Source organism: Patagioenas fasciata, chromosome 2, assembly GCF_037038585.1.
Source record: "Patagioenas fasciata isolate bPatFas1 chromosome 2, bPatFas1.hap1, whole genome shotgun sequence".
In the NCBI taxonomy this organism is placed as follows: domain Eukaryota; kingdom Metazoa; phylum Chordata; class Aves; order Columbiformes; family Columbidae; genus Patagioenas; species Patagioenas fasciata.
In genome coordinates, this window is record NC_092521.1 from 15,866,525 (window position 1) to 15,879,133 (window position 12,609).

At 41.7% G+C, this 12,609-nt stretch overlaps 1 protein-coding gene across 3 annotated transcripts in view; it reads left to right on the forward strand.

Moving 5' to 3' along the window:
• The window catches only part of SAMD12 (sterile alpha motif domain containing 12), a 176,359-nt gene that overhangs the window by 89,729 nt on the left and 74,021 nt on the right, over nt 1-12,609 (forward strand). For 2 of the 3 annotated variants that reach the window (XM_071803840.1, XM_065830653.2), the window contains exon 5: nt 5,040-5,111. The exons of the other annotated variant lie outside the window; for it this stretch is intronic. In XM_071803840.1, coding sequence (XP_071659941.1) covers nt 5,040-5,111 — 72 coding nt within the window. The remainder of the gene's footprint in view (nt 1-5,039; nt 5,112-12,609) is intronic. 3 annotated transcript variants of the gene reach the window in all.

Consider the following 12,609-nt stretch of genomic DNA (forward strand, 5'->3'; position numbering starts at 1 on the left):
AGTTGACAGGTAAAATAAGTTCCAATACACTGGACAATACATTGTAATGCACTCTGGATGGGTTTAGCCCATAATTGTCCTTCAGCATGCATAGTATATTAGAGTATGAAGAAGGAAACATGTATGCAACTATGAAATTTGTATTGATGAACTTCTACAGCAAGATTTTAGCTGTATAATATGATGTGCTTGCATTTTTATGTGTTTCTTTAAATAATATTGCAACTCAGTCTACTGGGAGTATAGTATTAGCTGGTTTGTGTGATTGCAAGGACTCAATTGCAGTTGTCTGTTTTCCTTATTATTTCATTAATGTTGATTTTTTCATTCCTGCTTTTCAAATTTCTCAGAAGTCAGTCTACTGGAAAATTTGGTCTGGAAAGTTTATCCCTTCTGAGCATACCCAAAACTGTCTCACATTTTTTGATTAATAGATATTATATATATACATACATATATATATATATGTACATTTTTCTCCACTCGTGTAAATTGGAAAGAGAAAAATTTTGCTCAAGGTTTAAGAAAAAAAGTAAAATATTGCTTTTTGTGCTGCAGCCAGTCATGAAAGACTTTTTGCTAAATAGGAAAGTTTTGAGCAGTCAGAGACTGTGATTTAACAACAGCTGTTTGTGATCAGTGCCAGTAGAAATCACTTGTTTCCACCCAGCCGTAAAGAACAGGCTGGTAAAAGGGATTCCAGGAATAGGTACAGTCTTTCACACAGAATTTAAATAAATCAAGTCTACGTATTGTAAGATGGTGCCATTTACAATGTAGCATATTTGTAATTTCTAATGAGATTTTTGCAGAAATCAGACATATAATAAAATCAGTGTTGATAGTTGTTTTATAAAAGACTTCGAACCTCTTAGAAAGTACATGGACATTTTCACTGCTGGACTTCTGGTTCAGAACCGGACTGTCTTCATCAGCTAACACCTTTATCATCAAACTAAGTAGATAAAGTTGGAAATAAGAAGATAAGAAATACCATTGTGGGTCGGATCTGGTACCCATCTGTCCCGCTGCTCTGCCTCTGACAGCAGCAGAGCCCAGAACCCTGAGCCCTCGCTGTGGTCCTGTCCCCTTGGGCTCCCCAACATCCAAACTTGCTGCATTAGTGGGCCGGGACAGAGTTACTTTTCTCCATAGTAGGTAGTCTGGGGCTCTGTTTTGGATTTGTGCTGGAAACAGTGCTGGTAACACAGGGATGACTGAGCTATTGCTGAGCATTGCTTATGCAGCGTCAAGGCCTTTTCTGCCCCTCACCCCACCCCACCAATGAGGGGGCTGGGGGTGCACAAGAACTCGGGAGGGTACACAGCTGGGACAGCTGACCCCACCTGACCAAAGGGATGTTCCATACCATCTGACGTTGTGCTCAGTAAATAAACTAGGTTTATACTGAGCTGCAGCTCAGGGACTGGCTGAGCGTTGGTCAGTTTGTGGTGAGCAATGCTTTTCATTTGCATCACTTGTCTTTCTTGGGTTTTATTTCTCTCTCTTTTTGTTCTCCTTTTCATTACTTTTTTTTTTTTTCTATTTCTTTTATTATTAAACTGTTCTTATGTCAGTCCACAAGTTTTCTCACTTTTACCGTTACAGTTCACTTTCCCCTCATTCTGCTGGGGGGGAGTGAATGAGTGGCTGTGTGGTGTTGTTGACTGGAGTCAAACCACAATAATTAGGAAAAGTGCTTCCCTGCCTAAGTCTTTTAGTGTCCATTGAGTGGCTGTCTCACTCTGTCATGAAACAAGTTGTTCACAGGTTTTTTTACAAGCTAGAATATAGTCACTGGCAGCCTCAGTGGTGGCAGAAGTGCCTTCGGTTGGGTATCTATCTTCTGCCTTCCACAGAGACTCTCAGCAATCCTACTAATCCTATCCTACTAGCGCGGTAGTTGCTACACATCCTCTGTGTTTCAGATACGCCAGTCACACCTCAGACACATCAGATGAATTCTGCCTGTTGCTCTCCATTGATTATTGCAGAAGCTCAGGACGACTGCCAGATGTATTTGTCTACACGGCAGACGACTAAACTTAGGCGAGATCCATTCCCACTCGTTATGCCGAGCTGTAAACTCCTACGCTGAAAAGAGTTGGTGTGAAAGCTGGCTGAATTGCCCTTTTCACTTAGATGAGTTTTGGTTAACACCATCTTTCAGATTTTATGAAGCTGGTGTTGCTGACGCCTGCATGAGTGTGTTCTGTTAGAAAAGTGTTTCACCGTATTGGCACTTCTAACAAACACGCAAGTCACTTTGAGCCTTTTTGTAAATATAAAATAAAATTTTGCTGTTTTGAATCCCTGAAGGTGAATGTTGCCAAATAGTTCAAAAGCATTTTTCTTCCTGTTGCTACTAGCATTTATGGCCTGTGCAATAAAGATTTATAATTACTGGCAAGATTGAAGGGAGGCAGGAGAAAAACCCTCACCTTTTTATGCCTTTGTGAAGTTGCTTTTCTAAGTTGAGTAAAAAGAGCGTGTTTTATTTAAAAGCTTCTCTTTTTTTCATTCACATTCTTTAAAAGCCTTGCTGTAGTGTAATTTTAAAAATGAATGTGGTTCTATTCAAATAAAAGTTTACTCTTAATGGCATTTATGCTTCGTATGATAGAGCACCTTCATTTATTTAGTTATATATAGGCAGCCAGCAGTGTTATGAACTGTTTCTTTATTACTAAGCAGTATGCAGATCTCTGGATCTTCCACAAAGGAACGGGTGGGTTTTTTTAAACTCTTTATTTGACATGATCATAAAGCATGGGTACTAGCCCAGTGTTTTATGACATGCTCAAGTATGATTAATAATTTTAACTATGCTGGTTCCCCCTTAGGATCAATATTATAGAATTTTACCAGTCACCATTTGAATGGATTTTAATTGAAATTGATTCCCTATAAAATAATAAATTGAAGTGTATTAACAATGATCTTGTGGTCCTTGATGTTAAGGAGTTCTGAATTCTAACAAAATTCTGAACAGTTTTCAAAAAAGAACAGATCTTCCACTATGCATCTTAAGTACTCATAAAGCACCTGTTTTGGGTTTTTTTATTGAAGTGCTAATTCCAACAGATGACAGCATAAATACACCAGCCTTGATTTGCAACACGAATGTGAATGGAAATGTGGCAGAGAATTGTTGGTTTTTAAATAAATCTATTTTTCTGTTTGCAGTTCAGCTACAGCTGTATCGTGTGATCCTAACATTTCACTATATACTGCTGTGCATAGAGTTACCTTCAAATTTTTCATCATTAAAAACACCTGCCAGTCACCTGACTTATTAAAAGTTACCCATACAAAAGGAAGGATGCCTTGAGAAAAGTGCAGTGAGTAGCTCCATAAGAACCTTCATGTTTTTCCAAAGGTGTCATCTCCAAGGGCACTGAGTCAGTCTTGGTTTTACTCAGTGTAGGAGTGACAGGTTGAGTTTTAGGCGGTGTGTACACGGCAATACCACACATTTCAGAAGCTCCTCAGCCACACCAAGGTTTCATCCACACCTTAGAGCTTATTCTCAGTTAAGCTTATCCACATAGTTGGAAAAGTAGTTGGTTTACATACATTTGGCTTATACAATTGCTTCCACCTGAAGACAACCTGATTAGAAAATAGCCAGACTCAGGAATGTGCACATTGTTTTATATCCAGACAGCGTGGTATAAAATGCCAGGACTCTGACTTGGCATGTTCATTCAGTTATACAGGAGGGTTGGGGCTCATCCTCAGGAACTGTGGGGATAATCAAGTTAGAGGCTTTTGTATGTGAACAAAAAAGCATGCCAGGGTTCCCCTTCGAGCCTGAGAGCAGTCTAAAGGCATATACATGGCCTTAGAGTTTTGAGTCCTCTCCACTAGAAGTAGGATTCAGATCTTCCCAGCCTGTTCATCTGGGACACCCAGCTGCCATCAGCAGGCATTTGATGATGTGAGGTGGAGTTGAAGCAACTACCAGCACCTGGGCCTTGAAAGAAGTAATTTTGCCATATTCTTTCATTCTCTGCTGAGACCAGTTTTGAAGCCTACTGCCGGTAACATCAGCAGCAGACTCTGAAGTTCAGTTCTGGGGTTTTTTTTTGTGTGTTGAGAGCACCGTTGGGCTTTCAGGAGCTGGGTTTTGAGAGAAAGACCTGAAGGAAGGAGGTTCTTACTAACACCACTTATGCCTCTGTTCAGGGAGCAGTAATGCAAAGCTTTTGTTGTTAAAATTTGCTCTCCAAAGTCCTCTAAACTGTATGGGTTTTGTTTTCTTTCCTCTTCAGCATATGTCAGAGGTGGAGATGGAGAGGGAATGGTAATCACGTTTCCTTCTTTCTTTGAAGTGTTAGGTCATTCCAGTTTTGAGAAATAAAGAGGAAAGCTTGCTTTCTTACTCGATTGCTGTTTGTCTTTCATTCTTTTAAGAACTCCTGAGTGAGGATTGTTGTTTAAGTTGGGCCAAGAGATTAATATCTCCTGCTCTAGTTTTCTTTTGTTGATTCTACTTTAGCCTGAGTGTTTTAAGGACTGATTAGACTACAATTGTCTGGTGAGGAATTTCTTTAGCTTGTTCCAGCGAGTGTAGCTGTGAAACAATTTCAGACATTCCTTGTGATTTGCTGTCATAAGGTGCCAAGATGGTCCAGCCATATTTAAAGACTCTTGGATGCTGGAATGAGCCAGCAGCATCATCCTAGACAACAGACCAGCTTTTAAAAGTGTCAGGCAATGAAGGATGCACACAGACCCTTGAAAATTCCCTGCACTGATCACTCCCACAGTGTCATAGCAGTTGTAATTCTTGGTCCAAATGTTAAAGGTTTTGAAGCAAACAAACTGTTTTTCAGGTGAAAGGGATGGGAAAGAGGAAGGGAGGGATAGTCCTGGCTCTAAAGGTCCACTGACAAATCCCTTGTCATCTGTGTACTCTCTGAATGCGTCTTTCTCTAGACTCGAGTTGCTCTAATGCGTCCAGCAGTGCAGCTGCCATCCGTTCTGTTACAGCTGTAGACTGTGGCACTAACTACTGATATTGTTGACTTTTGTAGATCTCTACTTAAACCTGGAGAATGGTTTTTTGAGGGTCATAGAAAAGCAGCCAGTCCTTACAGGCCATCAAGGTAATGAATGTCTTTTTGCTGGGATGTATCTTCATAAAATGAGACATCTATGAGCTTTTTTTGTCTTTTTCTAGAAATGTTTTTTTTCAGCTATTGTTGTAAAAATAGTGTTTTATTTTCTTCTAATCCTAATAACCTCTTTCCAAGTGAATTATTACTGTTTACTGATATGTGCTTGCTAGAACTGTTTGTTGATAAATTTTCTTTCTCCCTTCTTAAATATCAGCTGCTGTGATAAGCACTAAAATGCGTGACTATTGCATTGTCAGCAACTCATGTTTTCCCTTATTGTACCATTACTGCTATTCTTGAAATTGCCCTGGTTCTCTCTAGTAATGGGCATGTCACTGTTGGAATTTTACTGTACTTCTACATGGCTTAGCTGATCACATGACAATTCTGGTATGAGAATATATGTTGTACTGGTTTCTTCAGTGTTCTCTTGTGATCCAGATGATCAGAAGCCAGGCTGTTTTGGTGAGGGATGTAAACAGATGCTGGGACCAGAAGAGAGAAATCCTTTTATCAAGGATGTTTCTAGGAATTAGGAGCACCTCAAGCTCCTTCTTTGAGTTTCTGCTGCTTATAATTAATTTGCGTAGAGTCTTTAGGAAAGTCTTTAGCTGATTTAAAACTCAGTCCATAGTCTTCATGCACACATTCTGTATCAATTCTAGCACAGTGAGCAAATGGCAAGAGTAGCCACTCTAAGAAGCAGGTAAATTTATGGCTGCTACCAGCTATGAGTTGATTTTATCCAAATTATCTCCCTTTGAAAATCTGAGACCTCAACTTTGCTCTTGGTTCTGTGAGGGCAAATGAAGGAGTAATGCTCCATTGATTACAGCAAAATGTGAAGATAGTTAAAATGAGAACAGGATCAACCCCATTTTTCCTCTGCAGCATGAGACTATAAAGCCCATTCAAATCAATGAAGGGTACCAATGACTTTGCTGACCTTTGGATCAAATCCATAAATGTTTTTAGTAACTTAATTAAAACCACAAATACAGAAACATAAGTGTTCTGTTCTCTAACCCAACATAGGTCTTTCTAAAATTGAAAAATATGATCCCTTGCCAATTTTATTGAATTGGAAATATAATTTTGATATTTTATTCTCTTTAGAACTTTTTTCTTAACAACATTAAGCCTATTTTTCACTTGGTCTCCAAATCTCTTTTGATGATGTGCACTGCCTGTGTTATTTGCAATCCTAATTTCATAATCACTGTTGAAAATGAAGCCCACAAAACTTGCTTTTATCTTAGTCTTTTTATTCATGTTCTTTACTAACATGGCATAATCAAAGATAAAAAGCAAGTATACTGTCTTTTAGCTTGAGCAGTTTGAAGTGTCTTTGTTGCATCTTACATTAGCCAGCTGAAAGTTAGGTGTCTGTCATTGCTCGCATTCCTCAAATAATCCGTGAAGAACAACAGCCAGCTCCAGAGATAATCTGTGCCCTCCTATAACAGTTGCACGTGATGGGTGCAATGCTTTGCCCTCTGGAGGCTCCTTGCCCCGTCAGCTGGAGGACTCACTGTTTAATTTGGGATCACTAAAATTAAATAGAGGAAAAGCAGGCAATAGCTTTTCCCGTTTTTTACTTCTCAGCATGAAGCATATAACAAGTGACGTTACCTGCTTTTGATTTGACACCAACCTTCCACTGCCTTAGTATGTTAATTTTATTGTCTTTATCTGTACCTGTTAGCAAAATTTGTTATGCCCTTAAATTGCTTGGGTTTTGGCTACAATTGATAACATTGTCTTTCACATTCTATTATTTCTATGAACATTTTTCTAACTGAGCTAAGTACTGCTCACTGGTAGTAGAATTAAAGAACCAACCAAAAAGGCTAAAATGAATGAGTTACAAATTCTGGGTTAAGAGGCTTGGGGGTTGTTTTCTTTCTTGTACTTTAAATGGTCCTTTACTCTGAAGCAGACAAGGACTCATTTTATATATTGTCGTGGGATAAGGTTATAACGTACCTGCGCTTTGGCAATTTTTCTCAGACATGAGTGCTTTAATAACTGCAGTTAGGCAGATCCTAGTCCTCTGAGTTCTTCCTTTCATCTGGATGTGGTTGAGCCTGATACAAATATTAAACTGTCATTATTATATTACGATTGTGGCTTTTGTTACCTCTGTGGAGCTGGGTCCAGGCGTACACAGGAAGGCCAGGACCAGGCTGAGAGCCCCAGGTGAAATGCTCATTGGGAACTGAACTTTTGCTTTATAATTCAGAAAACTTACTGAAAACTTCCCTTTCATATAATTAATTAGTGCAGGCAATGAAGGTGTAAGTCTCTTGAAAACCGTGAGCTGCATAGTTTAAGTTAAATAAAAGAGCTGGTAAAACCTATCAAAAAATGGCTTGTAATAATAATACAGAGGAGCAACTGAAACCTCAAGCTTCTTCATATGTCTTTTGTTTGTTCTTTCTGTGCCTCTCTCAAAGCTCCCTTGCATTCTCATGCAGCTCGTTCATTTTATTGAATGCTAAAGCCTTTTACCATCTGCCAAAAGGTTTTATTTTGGGGTTTCCTCTCATGTGGGAGGGTGGTTTCCTCCTTCCCTTCGTGCTACTTTCATTGCTATCTTTAGGACTCCGAGCCTACCGGAGACCTTCCTGTCTCCGTTATTGCACAGTCTCCTCCTTCCTCGCTGCAAGTTCCTGCTCCCGGGGGCAAAGAAGAAAACAAGAACTGACGCTGCCTTTTTGAGCTGATGCCGATGGCTTTTGTTCTAAACACAGGAGTCCAGTTCCTGGAGAGCAGGGCTGCGCCTGCCCGGCAGCAGCGTTCCCCGGAGCGGGTGCTTTCAGGAACGGTTCCTGCGCGAAGGTGTAACTGCCCCGTGCTTGGGCTACACAGTGCAATGGGCTTTGGAAAAAGGATACCAGAACCCATAGCATTTACTCCAAAAGCAGTTTATTCCTCTCTGTTTGTTAGTCTTTTACCTCAGCACATTAATCCACCCTGTTCTGCCACTGTTAAGACATCTATAGCCATAGCCATTTAGTTTTTTCCTTTTATGGGAACTTTTAAATGTTTATTTTTTCTATGAACATATCGATTTCCTTTCTTTACCTTTCTTGTGCTGTAGAGAAAAAGAAGTGAAATTGGAGTTGTTATATTTGCAGAGGGATAGAACTGCATCTTTTTTTTTTTTCTCTTCCTGGGAGTAAAGTAGATGCCCGTCAGGGTTTTTCAGCAGAGCTCTCAAGGATGCAGGGGTTACGCTGCAGTGGGATGTGGGTGTCCAGGTGCCGAGCCGTGAACACGGCAGCAGGAGGCTGCGAGTCCTGGTCAGGCACCTCTCTGCTGTGCAGATCTTCCTGCCATCATCTCTCCTTGAAGCAGATGCTCCATGGGGAAGCAAAGTCCTGCCTTTTCCCTGCAGCCTCTGCCCGAGGAGCAGGCAGCCCCGTTACTGCTGTCCTCACTGCGGTCCCCCTGTGACCCGGGACTGTCTGAATGTGGAAGGCATGGGCACTGGGAGTTGCGCTGGGTGTCAGGTCACCTCCTGAGAGCTCTACCAGGATCCATATCAACCACATTATACCTCTGCTGAGTGCATTTCTGGCTTTTTCTTTTTTTAAATCACTGGAATTACGCCAACCAGCATGTCAGGTAGTAATAGGAACGCAATATTATTTTATTTGTGATTAGCTCATATCTTGGACTCTGAAATGTTTTAATTTCTATCCTTCCATCATCACCCAACTCTCGTTGAAGCTCTATTCTTTGGTTTATTTACACTCCCTCTGTAATTTAGAACTTTATTGTTGATCGCCATGAAAAATTGTCAGTGCTTTAAAATAAATGATCCATCTTCCATCCCTTCAGTGCATCTAGTTTTTATGACTATAGGAATCTAATGAAAGGTTGAAATGGTGATGAGGAGGATGAAGGTGTCCCAAGGTGTTACCTAAATGTCTGATCTACAGATAAAAAGGGATGCTGGGATTTGTGTTCGGGGAAGTGCCAGTAAAGCTCTCTATTTCACAGCACTGGCTATTTTAATGACATTCAGTTCCAAACTCCATGTACCGCATTGCACACAGAGGTCAGTGGTGCCCATTTCTAACAGCAGAATGGTGCGACAGAACACAGCAGCCTGAGATGGCATCCTCCTGAAAAATAAGAGGGCTGTGTGAAAAAATTTCACACAGGAGACATATGCATCTCCTTGTTTAGGAAGCAGAGCATTGTACTTCTGAATAAACACAGTTTTCCGTGTTCTTTCCGTCACACAGATGCACACACATGCACGCACTCTAATTGGATAAAAATGTAAACAGTAAATTAAGGATATGATTAAAAATTAAACAGCCACTGCAGAAGCCATCAATACTAAGTGCTTATTAATTTACATATAACAGCATTCTGGTGTGATAGCTTCAAATTGGCTGCTCAAATGGATTTAGAGCAAATCAGGCCGGCTTTCCAAAAGGATATTTCTGGGTTTCAGTAATCAGACCCCCAGCTCTGATTGCTTGTTTTGTTCCTTCACAATTTTTGCCAGCCTTTTTAAGTAACTGATAATATGCATGACTTTCTTGAACTACAGTGGGCGATGTGCTTAATCCTCCGCCTCTGGTGCTTCACAGAACGAGACAGTGAGAGTTTGATCCACCTTTGTCCCATCTCATGCACTGTGAGATTTCTACTATTTGCCCCTCATCTCCATCCCCTTTTTCCAAGGGCAGGGCTTCACCAGAGCCTCTCTCCGTTCTGTGACCCACCTTGCTGGCTGTTTGTTAATGTATGTGCTGCATGATAAGCCAAAGGACAAAGCTGGTTTATACATGTTCACCTCCCCATCCGAGTGCCACATCCAGAGCTGCACCCTGGTGATCTGCAGACCAGCTCCATCTGGCAGAGGCTGCAGGTTCTGGAAAGGGCACCCACCAGCTCCATGGTCCCTTTCTGTCCCCTCTCATCACATTCATGCCCGACTCTTGTGTGTCCTGCACGTGCAGTCCTGTGTATTGGAGGACAAGAAATATGGCCATCTTGCTTCATTGGAGTGAACATCATTTTGAGCTAGAGCGAGTGATTCAACAGTAGAGCTGTTACAGTCTGGATTCAACACCGGCAGCTCAATGTCAGCTTTAAATATTTAGGAGGAAGTTGAAACAAGGTTAAAGACCTCTCAAAGTTGGGACTAATCTGGAAAGGCAAAGCCAGATCTTTTCCAGTGAGCTCTGTCTTCTTGGATGTTTGCTTTTCAGGTGGGTTGGGTAATATGCATATGTTACCAGTATATGGTACAAAGGAGCTTTTGCATGCTTGTTTCCTGCCTTCATATGGTCAAAACTGAGTGCTGCTCACTCCAGAAAGCAAATGAACTTTGTGCTTGTTATCTGGGTCTCCTGTGTTCGTTTAGGCTGGGGACCTCCTTCCCTTTTTCCTCCTGGCAGTCGAAAGTGAGAAATGAATGAGTGTTACTTGAGGTAAAGATCTATAGCCAGCCCAATGTCAGTGAGTGGGTTGTATGTATTCTGTAAAAAAAAAACAACAACAACAAAAAGCAAACAAAAACAAAAACAACCCCAACTTTACTCTAATTCCACCTTCCTGTGAGAAAGTAGCACATCTCCTGAATGGCTGCCAAACTCCTTGAATGTGGCTGCAGGTGGCTCAAATGTGGTTTTTGTTAAAACACAGCTGGAAGATTATTTCTGTCATGAACACCTCAGCTCTATCAACTCTTTCCGTGCTTGGTCTGCTCCAGTTGGTGTGGTCGGTGTTTGGAGCCACATAGTGGGTGGCTCTGTGGTAGCTGCTGGCGTTGTGGCGCAAAGCTGCGCTTTGGGGAGCTGGACAAAGGAGTGGCAAATGCCGGAGCAGCTCTTTTCTGTTCAGGGTTGCCTTCGGTTGCTTAGACTGCTGACTTGTGTTTTGGGGTAGATAAAGGCTGACCTGAGTGGGATATTCACAGTAGGAGCTTCTGGATGTAGCCGGGGAATATCATGAGAAGGGATGCTGTAGCTCTAAAAAAGTGGGGATATAATGGGTGTAAAGCAGGTGTGAGATGCAGCATGGGGTTCCTGCAGCTGCTGAGAGTCACCGCTGGAGCCAGGGTCCTGGATTAGGTGGCCTCAGTATGGGCTTTGCATTCTGTGCTTTGTTTCCTGACTTTGCCAAAGCCTTTCCAATGTAGTGGTATCCCCATCCCAGCCACAAACTCTCTGACCATGGATAGAAGGGAGAGGAGTCATAGAATCATGTAACAGTGTGGCTTGGAAGGGACCTTCAAAGGACATCCAGTCCAAACCCCTGCCATGAGCAGGGACATCTTCACCCGGATCAGGTTGCTCAGAGCCCCGTCCAGCCTGGCCTGGAATGTCTCCAGGGATCTACCTGGAGACATCTACCACCTCTCCGGGCAACCTGAGCCAGTGTTTCACCACCCTCATTGTAAATAATTTCTTCCTCATGTCTAACCTGGATCTGCCCTCTTTTAGTTTAGTTTAAAATCGTTACCCGTTGTCCTAATGTAACAGGCTCTGCTAAAAAGTCTGTCCCCATCTTTCTCATAATCCACTTTTAAGTGCTGAAAGGCCTCAATAGGGTCTCTCTGGAGCCTTCTCTTCTCCAGGCTGAACAACCCCACTCTCATCCTGTCCTCACAGCAGAGCTGTTCCAGCCCTCTGACCATTTCTGTGGCTCCTCTGGCCCCTCTCCAACAGGTCCATGTCTGTCCTGTGCTGAGGCTCCAGAGCTGGACACAGGACTCCAGGTGGGGTCCAGGATACACAACATGCCCAGATAGCAGGCAGGGAACAAGGTTTGAAACCCACTGGCTTAGGCTGGTGGAGCTGAATTGCTGTCAGCAGACGAGGGCAACCTCTCCAGAGTGGTCTCAAGTGTACACAATACCCTAGGAAGCAATTCCTTTTCTTTTTCATGTCCTGAAGAACAGATGGATCGGACATGTTTTTTGCCTTAAGCTTTCTTGTTTTATCATCACATCAGATCTAGGTGCTTGACAGATGTGCCAAACAGAAAATAAAATTCATCTATGCCCAGTTGTATGGGTTTTAACATCTCTAGTTCCTATTTAGAACTATTCTCTTTATTGTCCAACTTAGCCTGTGTATAAATGAGATGTTTTCATTCAAATTAAGGGACAACAGAGACAAACTGTTACAAGTACAAACTGATCTCATGAGCTTTAAAAACATAGTTTGACATCTTCTACTTTTTGGTTCAGAGCTGTGTCTGAGATGGGCAGAATGTCAAACTCAAGGCAAAGAAGCCAGGTTGAACCACAGGGGCAGAAGTGAAGCAAGATTTTGTTCATGTTACAGCTTGAATAGCTTGAAATTTTAAAACCTGTGTTATAATTGCAAAAGCATGAAATAAAGGCTTTTTGAAGCCAGCAACATGTTTTCTCCAAAGTTATTGCAACATAGTTCTGAATATCAAAAGCAGATTCTATTCACATCTACCCCATTCCTGTTTCTTCCCCCCAGCACAC